This window comes from Protopterus annectens, chromosome 9.part0 (assembly GCF_019279795.1).
Source record: "Protopterus annectens isolate FY-2018-M chromosome 9.part0, PAN1.0, whole genome shotgun sequence".
Classification (NCBI taxonomy): Eukaryota; Metazoa; Chordata; order Ceratodontiformes; family Protopteridae; genus Protopterus; species Protopterus annectens.
Genome location: NC_056743.1, coordinates 131,381,720 through 131,401,340, shown reverse-complemented (window position 1 = coordinate 131,401,340; position 19,621 = coordinate 131,381,720). Strand labels below are relative to the sequence as shown.

At 39.1% G+C, this 19,621-nt stretch overlaps 1 protein-coding gene across 4 annotated transcripts in view; it reads left to right on the top strand.

Moving 5' to 3' along the window:
- The window catches only part of PAMR1 (peptidase domain containing associated with muscle regeneration 1), a 1,499,432-nt gene that overhangs the window by 1,235,042 nt on the left and 244,769 nt on the right, over positions 1-19,621 (top strand). For all 4 annotated transcript variants that reach the window (XM_044082656.1, XM_044082657.1, XM_044082655.1 and 1 more), the window contains 3 exons: positions 3,771-3,941; positions 5,320-5,538; positions 18,966-19,184. In XM_044082656.1, coding sequence (XP_043938591.1) covers positions 3,771-3,941; positions 5,320-5,538; positions 18,966-19,184 — 609 coding nt within the window. The remainder of the gene's footprint in view (positions 1-3,770; positions 3,942-5,319; positions 5,539-18,965; positions 19,185-19,621) is intronic.

The window sequence follows — 19,621 nt, the reverse complement described above, 5'->3', positions numbered from 1 at the left end:
GCAGTGTTAGGTCTGGTGAATGCTGAATTCAATGGAAAAATGACCTCCTTCGACCTAGATGCCATACCTTTATTTATAACATACAAAGCTATGTCAAACCCAGAGCTGTTGGACATGCTCCACTTAAAGAAATCCCAATCCCTCCGAGCTACATGCTCTAGGGACCTAAACCTTGTCACCACAATAAACAGAACATGCTTGAGGGATAGATTCCTGTCCCAGAGACTTCCCATACTCTGGAACAGATTACCTATCTAAGTCAAACAGAGCTCCTCATTAGCACTCTTCAAGAAAACTCGATGATTGGATGGGTAATATGAAATTCATCCCGGGGATCACTTCTGTGGTTCTACTTGACAGGGGCACAGGAAAATTATTTTCTTGGGTGGCGAAAGCCAGGGTACCTTTTTGGCTAGGCTTGTATAGGCCCTAGGGCCAATAGCCTAGTACCTACCTATGAGCCTATAAGCTGTGTAAAATAGAATCCCTTCCTCGCTGTTGTATATACATGACGGTTAAAGGCTGAATTAATGTCTGTGTGTGTCCTCAAGTCCCTAACTATTGGATTCACTCTCAATGGTGTATTATCGATATGATAGTAACCAGGAGTGGATGACTTCTGAAAGGATACTATTATGCATTTCTTGGCACTTGTTTTAGTCCTTGGCTTTGACACAAGTAATTTGTCTGTGAGAGCCTTTCCTGGAGAACATTAGTTTTGATGGGGGATTCTATGGCTCTTCCTAGTTTGCAATCATCTGCAAATTTTGTCAGCCAGAGGCCACTGACATTGGGTTTGACTTCGTAAAAGTAAGTGCCATAAAGGAGCGGTCCCAGGACTGATCCCTGAGGGACTCCACTTGTGACTGGCACTTTTGTAGAGGTGGACACACCATTTCTAACTTCCTGTGTCCTGTCTGTGAACCAGCTGGCTATCCACTGGGTGATGTAAGGATTTATACCTAACCTGTTGAGTTTTTTAACGATGCCTAAGGGGGTATTGTGCCAAATGCCTTGGCCAGGCCAAGGTAGGTAGTGTGAACCCTTTTACCATCATCCTTTTCTTTGTTGACCTTCTCAATGAAATCCATCAGGTTGAGAAGACATGACCTGCCCTTGATGAAACCAAATTGAGTTGGGTCCAGTATTTGGTGGTTTCACATGTCATTATTAATCCTTTCTATGATGGTCCAGAGTTTGGAGGTTTCCTGTGTCAGTAATGATCATTTCCATGTCACATAAACACTATTTATATATCTGCAATAAGTACAGTTCTCACATTTGGTCATGTCTGGTTTGTTACTTGGAATTGTACCTACTGCTTTTCAGTATTGTTTTAATACACCCCATAACCATGTGCAAAATGGGAAAAAGGGGTTGAGGATGGATGGAAGGATGGACTTTTACCCCCTGCTATATACTGTAAGAGGTACATCCCCTAATGTCTCTTCAAGTTGTCATAAAATAAAGGCTCCAGATCTTATTGGAATTCTGGGTCGACAGATACCGAAGGTGGTTATAACAAATAATTAACAGGAGTAGCTCCAGGTCTCTGACTTATTGTATGCCAAAGAATACTTGTTTTAAATAGATTTTTTTTTACATTGGATTCTAGTAGGGGTGGCTACTCTTCAAATACTGAAAGACAGAGAAGATGTAACAGAACACCTCTGACAGAAGTTTAACATGCTGGACTGAATCTACTATGGCTTTATCTATGACAGACTACTTGGTTTACCATCATCCATAGTTTGCAAAATAGTGTTGGTGAGAGAGAGAGAGAGAGAGAGAGAATGGAGCTCACACATCTATAAACCTTCCTAAAGTCGTGCTGCTGTTTGGTGAGTAGATTGTGTGAGTTTCTGTAAGACAAAGGGTGTACAGGCATGACCTTTTACAGCGTTATTGAGATTGTGAGATGGAAAATGAAATGGAGATGGGACAATATGACATGAGGAGCAGGAATGCATCTTCCTGAGCCATAACTTGGGAATTTCTTTAGCCACTTCTAATCTCCTAGACATGCATACTGGCTTAACTCATTCAAGCCTACGGCTCCTTTTTTGTATACTTCTAGTTAACACCCAGAGTTCCTTAAGGCGTCTTTAACTATATGATTTACCAGCTTATAATAGGCAGAATTAGAAGTGGCAAATAGTTATTAATAAATGACACTAAGATTGTTAATCTAGGATGTTTTGCTTAGAAAAGCCTTGATTATCATATGCTGTTTAAGTTGATTTTTAAGAAAATGTCCTGGCATTCAAGGACGTGCATAGGCTACAAGGGGTGCAATATTCCACACCATATAGATGTTAATGAGTTAGGATGAAAAGAAGGTGTGGAGTATTTTAAATGCAGTCTGAGCCAAGATATTTGTGTAACGGGGTAGATTTGTATTTATTTGTTTGAAAAATGGTTACTTAATTTGGTGATGGTGGTTTTGACAGAGAAGATCTGGCTATCATGCCTGGTTTTAAGCTAGGCTCACCTTGGTTTTGCTTAACAGTTTGCTACTTCATTCAAAAATATTTAGGTTTGTCATTAGTCTGGTGTGCTGAATTTTAAGGAATTCATCCTTGGCTCTTTGCAATACAATTTTATACAGATTTCTAGCAATGTAAAAATCTATCCAACGTGCTCGCTAGTTCAGACTTTTGAATGTTGTCCATTTTATTTTCGTGACTGTAGTGTGTGTGTGTGTGTGTGTGTGTGTGTGTGTGTGTGTGTGTGTGTGTGTGTGTGTGTATGTATGTGTTTGTGGTGTCTCTGTTAACTCAGTACATTGTTTGCAAGTGGTGATTACCACAAGGGCTAAAACCAGGCTGTGAACAAGAAGCAATACTGAACCTAAGAAGCCTCCAGAGAGAAAAACAGTCCACTCCAATAGTAAAAGCACGTCCTTTAATGCACCACTGTAATCAGCGGTGCATTAAACAACATGTTTTTACTATTGGAGTGGACTCTTTCTCTCTGGAGGCTTCATTGGTTCAGTATTACCACAATGGCAGCAGAAAAGGGCCCATTAACACTTGTGGTAAACACTAAGTGACTGAGAAGCATGCAAATTAGCTGATAATGAAATCTTTCCTCATTGTTGCTAATGAGTCTCTGAGCGATTTGCTTTCATGCTGACTCTAAAAGGCCATTTTTGCCACAACGATATCGCTGATGGCCAGGCCTATTTCTAAATCTTGGACAACAAGTTGCAGCTTATCTAATGGGGCTTGACAAGGTGTTACATCATCCATGCTTAACCTGAACACTAGCAGACCAACCTTCATGGGTTATTCATGCAAATACAGCATTCTGCAGTATATGAAACATTGTTTTATTCACTTTCCTTAATTATATTACATTTATATACAAAGTATAAAAGCAATACTAAGGGTGTGATGGTACCCAAGAAGCCAAATATGTATTTTAAATGTTTTCATCAGACTAAAGTTACTGTAGTAAAGCAGCTTATATGAAAGGATGGCGATCTAAAAATTGTGATGATTCAAAGTAACACAGCACATCTACTGCATAAAATTTAATAACATTTCTGAATGCATTCTGATTAAAGTCTGCTCAGATAGTAGGCAAGTAAAGGCATAACTGGCAAAGATTTTCCTTACTAGGAATTATTTCTACTTGACAGTATTGTTGCAAAGAATTCTGCAGTGTTATTTATGTATGAATGACTAAGAAATCTAATGAATTTCTCTGTTCAACAAAGCCTTGTGGTTTTTAATAAAGTGGATTTTTTCAAATATCTGAACTGTCAGTGGTGATGTGTAGGAACCCAGGTGCGCCATCAAATGGAATTATGAAAGGAACGGACTTTAGATATGGATGCCAGGTTTTCTTCAGCTGCAATCCTGGTTACAAGTTAAAAGGCAGCCACGTAGCCTATTGCCAACTGGATGGGAACTGGTCACCAAGTGTTCCACAATGTGGTAAGATTTGCATTTATAGCACATTTAGGCATCCATTTTCATTTATTTGGCTCAAATATTTGATCAAATAAGACAATGTGCATAGTAAAGGAAATCGATTTTAGATGCTGTCAATATACAAGCATGAAGCCTTAAAGAATGATTCACTCAAACAACCAACCCAAGTACAGATAAAATAATATTTGCAAGCAGCCAAATAACTATAAGCAAAGCGATCTTACTTATGAAAACCCATTGCTGCATATGAAAGAATAATATTGGTAATAAAAAATTATAGGTAACAGGAGGAAGAACCAGCTAGCTATTACCAGTGAGAAAGAGATGTTTTTCCAGAAAACACTACAGATTAACTGTACTAATAAATAAACGGGGAGGGGGGTAGAGGCATTTATACATACCATGGTTTAGAACATACCTCTCAACCTCTTTGCTCACAAATTCTGAACAAAGCCAAAAATAATGAGGGGACAAAGGGACAAAATCAAAACAAAGTTTTCAATATTGCTCTTAATAACTTTGATAGTTGATAAACTAACAGGTTTTATACTAGCACACATTTTCTGAACGATATGAAGTCTGAAATCCAAATGTTTGTCATTATTTTGTGACTGGAAACCTCAAAGATTTGCCAGGAAGTTATAATTTTTTTTAGGACAAGACCAAAAAATATGAAGCAAAAAATGGACATTTGGCAAAATTCTAGAGAGTCCGAGCGGTATGGTTCAGAATAAAAAATCAGTCTATATTTAGAAAGACTTGATAAATGCAGTGTACAACCTCCTTCTGAGGACATGTCTGCACACCCGCACAAACACACATTCATGCACACTAATATACACTGCTGGACTGCCAATTTTCACATCAGAAATCTGACAAAGATATACTTGTCACTCAAACAAGCAAAGCTGCCCCACGTACAGTATGTTATAGAAATGCATGTGTCATTTATAATGTGTACTTTTTAATCGTGTTATAATGAATGCAAAATGGGTATCTGCAAAGGTTAAGGGAGGATGGCATAATGGTTAAGGCGGTTACAAGGTGCAGGGTTGGATTCTCACATGGGGTAATTGGCTAGGCTTCAAATGGCCCACAAGGGCAATTAGCCTATAGTAATCTATGAAATAAAAGCAAGCAGAATACGATGAGTTCCTCAGTTGAAACTAATGTGACTTCCTCTTTTAGTTTACAAACATATAGCCTGTCATATTTCTATAACTATCACTCTAACTTTTATTATAAAAAAAACATGATTATTTCAGTTCTGAAATTATCTGGAATAATGTCAGCTCTAATTTTAGTCTCTGTAAATAGCATCACATATACAGCTATGCACTGACATTTTATACATTACTTTGCATATTTCTCCCATCTCTAGATCCAGTTGAAAAGTTGCAGACCTGTGCACAGCCTGGCATACCACTGCATGGGTATATGACAACTATAGAAGGAACCGGTCGCATTATTGATGGTCACGCAACCGTTGGAACAGTGCTTCAGTTTACATGCAATAGCTCTTATCAACTAACTGGAAGTGACCATAGAATATGTTTAAAGGATGGACAGTGGACAGGCGACCATCCAACCTGTGTCAAAGGTATCATCAGCAAATTATTTCTTAATCTTAATATGGTTACGTTTTATACACCAGACTTAAATTATTTTAAGACTGTTGATGTAAAAGTGCTAGAAGTAGAAAACTCCATTTACAAGGCCTACATTTCCTGTGGGATGATATGGATATATCATGTTCAGAGATGCTCAGACACATTTTCATATCTATCTATCTATCTATCTATCTATCTATATGTGTGCGCGCGCACACACACGCAAGACACAAAGATGTATTGTTTATTTTTTGATGTGACAGTGTTCATAAGGTATGAAGTATTTGTACCAAGTTTATTTTGTTCTATGGATGTAGTCTTATCAGGCAGCAAGCCACACATCTGAGTGTCTTATTTTGCTTATGAGACAAAGTTGTTATTTTCTTGGTTTTATTTTGTTTATATTTGTGATTTTTTTTTTAATTTTATTTTAGGGTTATTCATAAAAAATAGTGTTTATGTATATACAGTGGTTATAATAAATGATAGTGGTAAGTATGGTCAGTCATGCTTTATGCATATTATTCATTACATTGCTTATAATGTTTTATAACAATTCTTTACAGTTTGAAATAGTATAATTGTAGTTTTTCTGTTTTGTGCTACATTCATTGATGGGTGTTTAATGTGCAGGGTTCACTGTACTGTACTGTATTTTTGATGTAATGTTACATCGGTGCTTCAGTCTATTCAACATAAACCCTATATGTATATCCTTAAGGAAAGGAGCAGGGTGATTGTTTCTTTTATCTCTCTCTCTCTCTCTCTGTCTATATATATATATATATATATTTACTTAACTTGGGTAGAGCACTGATCACAAACGAATGAATGATTTTATGGTAAAGCTTCCTACTAGTATGATGTTACGTGTTTGAGATTAGAGGGTCACAGAAAGGTAAAACCTGCTTTAAAGTGACAGGCATTATATCATTTCTGGTACCAAGTATATATATTTTTTCCTGCCGAAGCTGGAAGGCTGCTACTGGTTTATGATTTAATTGTACTGTTATGTTTCTAATCCTCTTGCACTTCACAAACAGTGTCTGCAGAGTTCAATTACCCATTGGCTATCCATCTCCTTCCCTGTAGTCTTTACTCCTCTGTCCTCCAGCTCTTGTCTTGTATTAGATTGCCTGAGATATTATAAAGCCAGGATGCCATTTTGTTTCTTTTTTTTTTTAAATGCCACAGCAGCTGTTTTGTCTCCCTTGGTGTGTAATTGTCCTCATGTAAGTTCTTGCATTCAAGGTATGCTGTACATGGTGGTTTAATACCTAATTCTTTATTACAACAGCTTATACTATCTGTTTCTGTTGTTTTTAACACTGCAGAATGCCTTTAGATATTTCTGCTTAATGAACTGCTGTCACATATGCACCTAGATATATGGTCTGTTTCCTTGTTTACTGATACAGAGCGAGAAGGGTTATTTCACATATTGCACTGAACTGCTCTGTCTTACTGCATTGACAAGTGTTTAAAATATGTTGAAAGTGTATCTTGCTTTAATGTAGTAGAGAACTGCATTATGTATTAGTCACACTATATTTTTGTATGTTGCCACAAGAAAAAACTGGATGAACTCAAATTTATTATGCACCTTCTCCAATGTATAAAAAAGACAAACCAAAAATGAGGTCTACTATATCGTAACAAAAAATTCCTAACTCCAAATGCTAGACTCTCGCTTGCTCAAGCTCTCCTACTCCCCTCCCTTCTCTATGCTGCCCCAGTGTTCACTAACATTCAAACCACAGCCTCAAATAAACTCCAACAAACTTACCATAAGATTTCTAGATTCATCACTAACTCTCCATATAACGCACACCACTGCCTAGCCCTCAAATCCCTAAATTGGCTGGAATTCTTGCATGTACTGTTACAACTTCAAATGTTACACTCTATTCTCTACAAACCGTCATCTTGTCCTGCTCTCTCTTCCTTCATTTCTACCTACACTCCTTCTCGTACTCTCCGTACCTCAAATCAGCAACTACTACATACGTACCAACCAAAAAAAGCTGTAGGCAAACTCTTATATAAATACTCCATAGCCCAGACTTGGAACAAACTTCCTAGAGACATATGCTCCACCATTCACCTAGCCCACTTTAAGAAAAACTCAAACTCCACTTACTCAGCTCCAAAATCTGTTCTTGTAAAGCCCCAACTTGATCCCCCCTCTCCACTCTTGATTTCACCTCAGCTCAGCAATTTCTCCTCAAAATAGCAATCCCTGTACTGGAGGTTACCTCTTTCTGATGTATACATCACATCTGATGTCTCAAACTCATGTTTGTAAATATGTAAATAATCTTAAGCCTGTTCAGTAGAGGACTGATTTTCAACCACAATGTGTGCACATAACTCAATTTCTTATTCCTTTGTTACTGTAAATGTTTATTTTATTTTAGTTTGTAAACTGTCTGTACTATGGAGCTTTTCTCCTCAGGTCTCCACTGAAAATGGGCCAAAAACCCAGCTGGACTAACCGGGGTTAATAAATGCCAATCAATAAATAAATAAATAAATAAATAAAATAACACCACACATACTTAATATACCTCACAAAAACACTGATGTATTGTTCTGAACTTAAATGTTAGAAGTCTGGTTAATAAAGTTCATGAACTAGAGGCTATCCTATCACATTATTCCTCAGAAATAGCCATACTAACAGAGTTCTGGCTTAAACCAGAGACTTAAACTCAGAGACAAGAAAATTACACATTCAGGGTATAATATACTTCAAGCAGACAGAAATGACAAAATAAGAGGTGGAGTAGCTATACTTTTCAAAAGCAGCCTAACTGTGACAGCTCTAAATCTACAAATGTCTACCCCTACTAATACTGAGCTACTTCGTGCCAAATTACAAATTAATGCTAACAAGCACATAACTATAGTAGCCATTTACATCCCACCAGGCGATAATATTTCCACCACTGAACACATCCTTCAATGCATCTCTAATAACATCACCCAAGAAACTATTATCATGGGTGATCTTACTACTGACTGGTTTACATGTAACTCTAACAACCACATTAATCTGTATGGCTTCTCACAAAGTATCCAGTTCCCTACCAGAATGGACAAAAAAAATTTAACAAGCACTCCATTCTCAATTGGGCCCTAACAACCAAACCCTCCCATTTTCAAAATGCTGGCTGTTTATCAGAAGACATCAACGATCACATACCTACCTACCTAGGCAACACATTAACCCTACTAAGCACACTATATATCATCAAATCTGTAATAAAAAACATTTTAAACCACAGGAACTAATCTACACTCTAAAACACTGTAAGTGGAGTCAACTAAAGACTTTACCCTTAGATGCATCAGTTGAGCATTTTAATAATACTTTCCTCAATATACCCAACAGTATGGCACTCCTAGAGCAGGTTGTGTCAAAGCCAGTTCTTGCCCCATGGCTTACTACTGGAACAAAAACCCTCCTTAAGCAAAAGGACATGGCCTGGAGCTCCTGGCATACTAGAAAAACTCTGCCTGGGCGTGTAACTTATCAACAACTCAGGAACAAAGTTAAACACTAAATCAAGCTAGACAAAAAGAACTATTGTACTAATATGCAAATTAAGTATCAAAATAACCCGCAAAAATTCTGGGCTACAATCAAAAACATACTCAATCCCGGACAAACAGCAACCCCTTCCCCCACCTTAACAAATAACTGAAACCACAGCTGAACAGTTTAACAGATACTTTACAGAAAGCATTCTTGCACTAACCAGAGATAACCCCAATAACCTACAAACAGCTAACAATCTAACAATAATAATACTTACTTCTCATTTCAACCCATCCCCACTCAAACTATAGAAAAACTTCTAAAAAAATTTAAACCAACTACAACTGCAGCTGATAACTTACCAGCAGAGTTCCTAAAAATTGCAGCTGAAGCTATATCTTATCCCTATCATTACCGATTAACCACTCGATTTCTGAAAACTACGACCCGACCATCTGTACAATTTCTTTTATTATCCCCCTACATAAAGGTGGTAAAAATCAATTGACCTAATTATTCCCCATAGCTATCCTATCTCTACTTTCAAAACTCCTGTAGAAATGTATATATTCCCAACTTATGAGATATCTCACATCCAGTAACTTACTTGTCATCTCCCAACATGGATTTGGACTGTCCCATAGTACAACCACTGCTCTACTTAGCTTTACCAACACCATAAACCAATACAGGAATAAGGGAAACATAGTCACATCAGTTTTCTTGGATATGTCTAAAGCTGTTGACACAGTCTCCTATAACAAACTTCTGACTGATCTCTCAGAACTAAAGATACACCCTTCATGTGTCTCATAGTTCCATAGTTACTTCACAGGTCATCAGCAGGCAGTTACATGGCAATATGACCTCGCCACGCGTCTCCCTATTACCCTTGGAGTCCCACAGGGATCCATACTTTACTCTCTTCCCTTCAGTATTTTCACTAATAACCTCAACTCAGCCACTTTACTTACCACCATTATCCAATATGCAGATGATTCAACATTAATATGTGCAGCCCCTACCATGCAACAACTTTAGGACAAAACACAACAGGCCTTTATAGAAATTGAAACATGGCTGGCTAACTCCCAACTTTTTCTTAACCCCAAAAAAACAAAACTTATGATCTTTCAACTTACCAGACTGCTTGATCCCCCCCCACAGTTCCACATTACAGCTAACAACACAATAATTACATCTGAACCATCCACCAAACTACTAGGAGTCATTGTAGACGATAAGCTAAGATTTGACTTGCATATATCACAATTAAAAAAGTCCACAAAAAATGGGCACCCTTTACAAAAACCAAAACTTTTTAACAGACTCCTTAAGAGCTGCCATAGCCAGAACCCACCTACTAGCAAATCTATTATATGCTTCACCCGTCCTTATCAACCTCAAAAAAAAAAAAAAAAAAAAACAGGTTTAGATAAATTGAATACATGCTATAACAAAATAGCTACATTTGCTACTGGATAATTATAGCATTACACAGGTCATATCTCTGTTTAGCCCTCAAAGAACTCTCCTAGCTTGAACTACCTCATCTTCTTGCATAAAACCAATTAATCATGGCCACAAATTACTCTATAACCCTGAAAAAACTCCAGCTGTCCAAAGTTTGCTACAACCTTACTCTAACAATCGAACGGTACGATCATCAAATAAAACTTTACTACAAGTCTTTAAAACTAGTAACACTGCAGCAGACTTCTTATACTCTTCTTGTATCTCAAAAACCTGGAACTCTCTTCCCCCATAATATTAGAACCACTGACAACACACACCAGTTTAAAAACTACTCAAAAATTATGACACTTGGCTCTGCTCATGAAACACTCCTGGCTGATCTCCAGTTATAAGTACACTCTACATTAATTATTCAGCCTGTCTCTTGGACAATGATCTTATTTGTATTATGATTTTTCTTTTTTTCTTTCTTAAATGTGTGATAAATCTAGAATTATTTCCCTTTACAAATGTAAATTAATACTTATAGGTTCTATGTTAATAATATCACTCTGTTAAGTTCCATATTTGATGTTGTATCTGCTGTTAGATTTGCTGTATCTACTGTAACTTATGTTGTATATATTGTTTGTCATCCTGTATTTACTGTTACTAATGTTGTATGTACTGTCAGTTTTTGTGGAGCTTTCTATCAAGGCCTCTGCTGAAAATGGGCTCTGCCCAGTCGGACTTTCCAGTTAAACAAATGTAAAATAAGTAATAAGTAAATAAATGTTGTCATTTTACTTTGTGTGTGTGTAGTGTGTAAATGTTTTCAGCACAATTGCTGTAGCACTGATGTTTTGTTATAATCCAAGTTGAAGTAAGGAGACGACTCTTTTTCTTCCTTTGTTTATACCGATTAGTTTATTGTCCAGTAGTTTACTGCAGAGTCTGGGATGTACTGAATCATTTCACAAACATTGCCTAAGTGTCAGTGTGAGCAGATAGAAACCAACACACAATTTGTAAATCTGTGTTTTTCAACAGACCACATTGTCCATTTAGTGCGCAGCCAAATGTATGCGCTACCTCACAACGTGCATTAGCATTCTTTTTCTTGTAAATTAGGTACAAGATGAACTAGAAATCGGAATTCTTCTGTTAGGTTTGGTACAGATGATACTTATTGGAGCTTGTACAAATGTCTTCTATTGTGGTGTTGTGACATCGTGCTCTGACTTGCCTGTGCAGATCTACATTTGAGATTATGATCTATGCAGTCTGACATAATCCTCTGCTCATTCCTTTTCATGTCAACGTCATGCTGGTATACATAGAGCACTATATGAAGTTACTAGTAGCTTCCGTTTTCTAAACTGATTGATTGACATGCTGCACAGACAATATGTTTTCAGGAGTTTTACCTCAGTAATGATCAGTAGTAAAGGAAACGCTATTGATAAGTGAATCTGGGACAAATGGTTTTATTTATTCATTTCTGTATACCACTTCTTCTCCCACTGTTTCTTGTCAAGTAAACAATAACCTGGTACTGTTTTGAGGAGATTTGCATAGTTGCATTCTCAAAACCTCCCGGAGGATGTTAAAATGATATTTTAAATTCCCCTTCTGGCCTTTATTATTCCTCTTTCAATTTTCATAGGTTCATACTAGGCTATCTGCCCTAGGGCATTTATAAGCATAGCCAGAGTGTGTTTGGCTTTCGTCACCCATTTTAAATTAATTTTGCTATGCCCTTTTTCGAGGTTAGTATACTGTGCCTCTGTCTAACAGTGACACAGAAGTGATACCCAGGGTAAACCTACGATCTCCCATCCACTCATCAAGATTCCTCTTGAAGAGAGTCAATGAGGGACTCTGCCTAACCTGGACTGGGATTTTATTCCAGAGTGAAGGGAGCCTCTGGGTTATGAATCTGTCCCTCCAGCATGTCCTATTTCAGTGCTGAGGTTCAAGTCTCTTGAGCGCGTAGCTCGATGGGATTTGGATTTTCTGAGGTGCAGCATGTCCATTAATTCCAGGTTGGACATGGCTTTATACGTCAGGCACAGATCGCCTCTGAGCAGGTGGTATGCCACTGAGTAGAGCTGGAGTTTCTTTAACCGGCAGCATATGGCATCTGTTTGAGCCCTTTGATCCTCTTGGTGAGGTACTTTTGGGGTCTTTCCAGTTGCTGCAGGTGTCTGGTAAGGTACATCCCAAAGGGGCATTGTACTCAATTATGGGCCTGATGAGGGATGAGTAAAGAGGCACAATGACCTCCCCTGATCTAGATATGAATCCCTTCATGATTAGGTGGGCTATATAAAATGTTTTTCTAACCACTTTGGCCACGTGGTTGTCAAATGAGAGATTGCTATCAACTTGGGTCCCCAGGTCCCTAATTACTTCTTCTGTACTTAATGGATTACCACCTATGTGGTAATTTGTGGGCACTTTGTTTTTGCCAAAGGGGATGACTATACACTTTTTGGCATTTAGCTTGAGGCCATGGCTCTGGCACCAGTTGTCTGTTTCTATGAGGCCCTTTTGGAGGATGCTTGTGTCGGCTGGAGAGTCGATTATGGCGCCCAGTTTGCAGTCATCTGCGAACTTGGTCAGCCACAGTCCTTCCATGTTGGCCTGTACCTCTGAGAAATATATACCGAACAAGAGAGGTCCCAGGACTGAGCCTTGTGGGACACCACTTGTAACTGGTTTGGAGTCTGACATGGCTCCAGCAATTCTAACCATGTGGGTTCTGTCCTTGAGCCAGTTTGCAACCCATCTAGTGACATATAGGGGTTTATATTTAAGCTGGTGAGCTTATCTATAATGCCCGAGTGGGGTATTGTATTGAAGGCTTTTGCGAGGTCCAGGTAGGCTGTGTGGACTACCTTCCCCTCTTCAATGGCCTTGGTGACTGTTTCAAAGAAATTGACCAGGTTTAAATGGCAGGATCTGCCCTTAACAAAGCCGAACTGGGTAAGATCCAGTGTCTGTAGATCCCCAATATCTTTATTTATGAGGTCCATGATGATCCTTTCCATAGCTTTGCAGACCAAGCTAGTCAGGCTTATGGAGCGATAGTTTCCAGGATCCGTTGAGGCGCCACCTTTGTGGAGAGGGACCACTGTTGCTGTACGCCACTCTTTGGGTACATATCCTGTAGTAAGGCTGAGGTTGAACAGTAGTTTTATGTTTGGGTTTAGCTCTTCTTGGAGTTCATGTAGGATGCAGCCTGGGACACAGTCTGGTCCCATTGATGCTGTGTTTTTTGCTTTGGAGAGGGTGGCTCTTACCTGAGCATCTGAGATGTCAGGGGGCAGCACTCTGCTGGGATAGATATTTGCCCTTTTGGTGGGGAGGGGGGGAGAAGTTTGAGCTGAACCTGTCAGCTAGGATGTTGGCAATGTCTGTGGGTTCGGTGTATTTTTTGTCATTTTGGACTAATTCTGAGCATATCTGGGAATTCCCACCCAGGTTCCTAACATAACTAAAGAAAGCCTTGTGATTATCCTTAGTGTCCTGTGCAATTTTTCTCTCGAAGCTGGCCTTAGACGATTTTATGAGTGCCCATATTTTTTTGCTAATACTTATCAGAGATGCCTTCCCTTTTTGGGATTTTGCTCTATCATGTAGTAGCTTCCTCCTTCTATTGTATAGTTTGTTTATGGCTGGAGTTCACCAGACAGGACGTCTGCCTTTGGAGGATTGGGTCTTGGTTTTATTTGGGATTGCATGATCCATGCATTCCTGAAGGTGTTCATAGAATGCGTTTATAAAGGATTCTGCGGTCTGGGCCGTATTTTCCACAGGCCCGGGGGCTTTGAAGGATTCCACCTCGGTTTTGAGGAGTTTGAAATTTGCTTTAGAGAAGTTTTTCACTGTGGTTTTCTGGGCAGGGGGTGGGGTCGGGATGTGAATATCCAGTGAGATTATTAGTTTATGGTCTGATCTTACCAGTGAGGGATACACTTCTGGACTGGAGCATAGAGTCCCCATGTTGGTGATGATCAGGTCCAGTATGTTTTCCCCTCTTGTGGGAGTGGTAACAAGTTGTTCCATAGCATTTGAGTTTATAAATTCTAGGAACCTTTGGGCTAGGGTGTTGGAGCTAGAGTAATGCTCCCAGTCTATGTTTGGGTAGTTGAAGTCACCCAATATAATGTTATTTGGAGAGACCTTCATATTTTCCAGTGTTCTCAGGAAGGCCGAGTGGGGTTCCTGGGTTTGGGAGGGTGGTCTGTAGCAAGGCTATAAACTGGAAGGCAGTTTTACCCACTGTTAGTTGCACATGGATAGTCTCTGATGCTTCGTGCTGTGCCACCAACCTGGAGGTGTGGGTATCTTTGACGAATATTGATACTCCCCCTCCTTTTGTGGTTCGGTCCAAGTTTTGGGGCCGAAAAGCATGGTATGAGTTATAACCTGGTAGTGCTGGGGTGCTCTCGGGAGCCTTGAACCAGGTTTCTGTTACTGCACAGATATTGATGTTCTCTATGCTAAGGAGAGTTTTGAGTGCATGCATCTTGAGGTTTAGACTTCTGGTGTTGAGTAGCATTACTCTTACTTATCCCCTGTGATACCTATGGAGGTGGGTTTGTCTTTTGAGCCTTGCCTAAAAAAGGCACTATGGGGGTAGCAAGAGCCTTTGCCAATATCTGAAAGCCCAAGGGTGACAGGTGCAAGCCGTCCCTAGTGAAACATCGTGGCTTGTCGAGCATGTCATCCCAGGCTGACTGGCGTTGGATCCCCTTTGAATGACACCAATACTTAAGCCAATTGTTGAAATTGATCATCTTGTCTTCATATTGTGGCATCATTCTTGGTGAGGGTAAGATGCTACTCAAGGTCAGAGTCATACCGGCCTGGGCTACATGCTCAGAGAACTCCTCTATGTCTCTTTTCATGTAGTCCAGGGAGGTACATCTCAGGTCATTCTCACCAGCATGGACAATGACTGAGTCATATTTGTACTTGCCTTGGAGTGACCTGAGTGCTTGTGTTATGTGGCGGATCCTATCACCCGACAGGCAGCTCACAGTGACCTTCTCCTTGTTCAGCCTTGTGAGCGGGACGTCAGTGTGCCTGACAATAGAGTCACCTATTACAAGTGTATCAGGTGTGTTGTTTAGCCTTAAGGGCTGTGACTGTTTGGCACACTGGCTTTGTGAGCTATGTGTTGCACGTGTTTTGTTTTGGGGTAGCGGTTGCTTGGGTGTCTGCTTTGGAGGTCTCTGCTGCTTAGGCAGATTTTTATTTAGAGCCTCCGCGTATGTTTTTGTGTGTTTATGTGTTAGGTTTTCTGTCGTGGTAGGTCTATGTGAGACTGGAATTGTAGTGAGTGTGGTTTCCTTCTCCTCCTGACTGGTTACACCAGTACTGAGTTGAGAGAGCTTAGCCTCCAGTTTGGCTATATGGTTGCATCTCTCACATGTGTTGGAATTTGTTGGGAGGAGGAGAGGGTTGTCTGTGTACATGAGGCAGTTGTAACATTGCCTCAAGATTCCCAGATTCACCAGCTGGACCGGAGAGGAGATTGACAACTGACCTTTGGACATGCTAGAATAGTATTGGGAATTCCTTAATAATTGAAAAAAGGGCCAATGGGGAACAAGGTACTCAAGGGGAGTTTGTGAGGGTGTAGTGCTTTTAATTTTTTAGTGCTGACTTATATAATTGCTTTAGTGAGCAAGTGCCAGGTAACTTAAATGCAATGTGTTACAGGTAACTTAAATGCAAAACAACAAACAGTAACTTTCTTTCAAGTGAAACAAGGAAATAAGTACAGTAAGCAATGCAGATATCACTAGGGATCCACAGAAGCGCTGAAAAGCCACGTTTTAGGTGGAATTAGCATTTCAGGGAAATAACAAGCAAACAAACAAGCATACAAACAAAGCTAGATTCAGCAGGCCTGGATCTAGTCTATGCTACAGCAAACAAGGTGTACCAATTTCAGTAAGAAGCAGTTCAAATATGCAGGCACTATAAGCCTTTAACCAGAAATTCCCAGCTCAGAAGGGCAGAGTCCAGCCTCTCCTCCCACAAGAGTGCAGACCACGAACCCTCTTAATGTAAAATAACTGGCCTAAAGCCCAAGTGCTTAAACCAGAATTAATACACTTTTAGAATAACAGACACTGAGCCCTCAATCAGCAGTTCCCAACTTAGAAGGATGTAAGCTACCTGTTCTGCCACTACAGTGCAGACCACAAACCTTCTTAATGTAAAACAACTGGTCTGAAGCCCAAGTGCTTAAACTAAAAGGCTTAGAATGAGTTACACCAAGCAGTAATAAATACAATTGAGTACTTTTAAGATGACGCAAAAGCAAAATAAAGTAGGAAGAAACACAAATACAGTAAAAGCATTTAAAATTTTTTTTTTTTTCACAACTGAACTTCTTAGGTAACAGAAGGTTGAAACCTGAGACAGCTTTTAAGAAAGAAATCTCAAAAGAACCAATGAGGTGCTTAGTCTAAGCTGTAGTCCAGGTGACCTCAGTCAGCCAAACAATTCTCTCTTACTGAAATGCCTGATGGCTTTGACTAAACCAAGATGTCCTTGAATATGTGCTCAGACACACAGCCTCCACAAACACTAGGCCCAAATACAAGCCTGAATATGGAAATGCTACAAATATCCCCACTACTTAGAACAAACTGCAGAAATGTTTCTCACAGCTGAAAAGCAGCAGTGAGCCTTTAAATGAAAGTTTTAAACAGCTAAAGGAGCCTCTAGAAAAAAGAGTTTAACTGCAACAAGTTATCAGAATCAAACAACCCAACAGATGCTTAATAAAAGTGGACAATTTCCAGTTAATACCTCACACACAGTGAAACTAGCTAGAAAAATACACAGTACACAAAGTGCTATAAATAACAAAGAAATAAAGAACAAAATAAACAAAAAACAGGATACTTAATGTTGTATATTATAGCTCCAAGTTTCCTCAGTGTCCTTCCTTCGATTAGCTCAGTGTGAAATAGCCATTATTGGCCATTTCAGAATATCTGCCCATGAATCCTCGTCTTTCAGTGCAGTACGGTGTCAAAATGTTCTTGAAAAGGGTTTTCCATTAAAGGCCTCCAAGAGAACTGGTGGCCACTCCTTCAGATCTTAATTTTCTGTTTGAAAAGCTAGGACTTGCTCCATTTGAACCACATAACCTGGCTGAGTTGAGGTTCTTAACATTGAAAACAGTTTTACTGATTACTCTGACCTCTGCAAGAAGAGTATCCGAGTTGCAAACTCTTAAGGTGATTCATTTTGCAGAGGGACATGTTTTCCTTTTAAGAACTAATCCTTCCTTAATTCTTAAAGTGGTATTTTAGTTTACTTTAAGCCAAACTATCCATCTCCCCAGTTTCGTTCCTGAACCTAAAAATGAAGGAGAAAGGCTACTCCATACTTGGATATCAACAGACAACTCACATTCTATCTTGACAGATATAAATCTTTCAGATTTTCATTTCAAATGTTCATTTCTTATGTAGGTAAGATGAAGGGACAACTTGTGTCAAAATAGACTGTTTATAAATGGTTGCCTAAGGCTATTAACTTTTGTTATACTCACCATGACAAAAAATATTCCAGGCAGGTTTAAGGCCCTCTCTACCAGGACCTTGCCTTCTTCTTTGGCTTTTTAGAAAAGGTTGGATTTTAGAAGTGTTTTAGAAGCTGCTACTTGGTCCCCCTTTACATACTTTTACAAAGCACTATATGCTTGATTCCTTCTCTAGGTCCAGGTTAAGCTTTCCTAGGACCATACCCAGGGGCAGCTGGACTCTTCTCTTTCCACCTCTCAGATGTATTTAGCTGAAGTAATCTACCCTTATAGCTAAGGCTACTGCAACAGTGATTAGTATGATAAATATAGTACATTGGTGCAGTAGCCAATCCTGCCTCCACCCCCTTTGTTTATGGTTGTTTTTTTATACCAGGATAATGAGCATTTATTTTTTGTTTCTCTAGCATTGTCCTTTCAGGGCTTAGCCTCCCTCTGTCTACTGGCATGAAAGCTCTGAAGGGCTTCACATGGAAACGTGTCTTCTAGTCAGTGCAGCTCATATTGCCTGACAGTTTGGCCACATAGAAGATGCCTGGAAGTTTTTGAAGCTGGCCGACTGTTATATCCTTGGAAGCAATATAACCCATATAGCTAAAGCAACTGCAGCAATGATAATTCAGACATCTTCTGTTATGGTAAGTTTAACTTACACAGCTGTACTTTATTGTCTTTTTAAATTGCAGGAATGCATAACAGGTTTTGAAAAAAGGATCAAGAGGAACATTTTGCATGTTTCCTTTCTCTGCAAATAAAGAAATGCATTTTATATGTATTTTATATATGTGTGATTCTGAAGCACTCAAAGTTTTGCCACCTTTCTTTGCTCACTTTCTCTCCTCTAGTGCCAGCTCAGAAGATACAGACCTGTCCGCAGCCTGGTATACCAATGCATGGATACATGGAAGCTCTAGCTGGAACTGGCAGAATGATTGATGGCCATGCAACTGTTGGAACAGTGCTTCAGTTTACATGCAATAATTCTTACGATCTAACTGGAAGCGACCATAGAATATGTTTAAAGGATGGACAGTGGACAGGCAAGCAACCAGTCTGTGTCAAAGGTAGCTGTAGCAAATTAATTCAAAATTTTAAACAGTTACATTACTACCAGAAGTCACAAAGTCTTCAAAATACTGCTTTACTGCCACTATACATTGCTGCTTTGTCAAGTTCTGAATTTCAAAGTTTGGCACGTGTGTGTGGGTGTGTGTGCGTGTGTGTGTGTATATGTATGTATATATATATATATATATATATATATATATATATATATATATACACACACACACACACATACACACACACATATTATATATATATATATATATATATATATATATATATATGTATATATGGATTCACTTCAGAAGCTTGAATTTACAAAATCTCGAACTGCAAATAACCGTAAGCAAAAGATCGAGTTTCGTAAACTCGAACTTCTGAAGCGAAACCAAAAAAAAAAAAAAAAAAACACAAACTTTGCTTTTGCAGGGGCTTG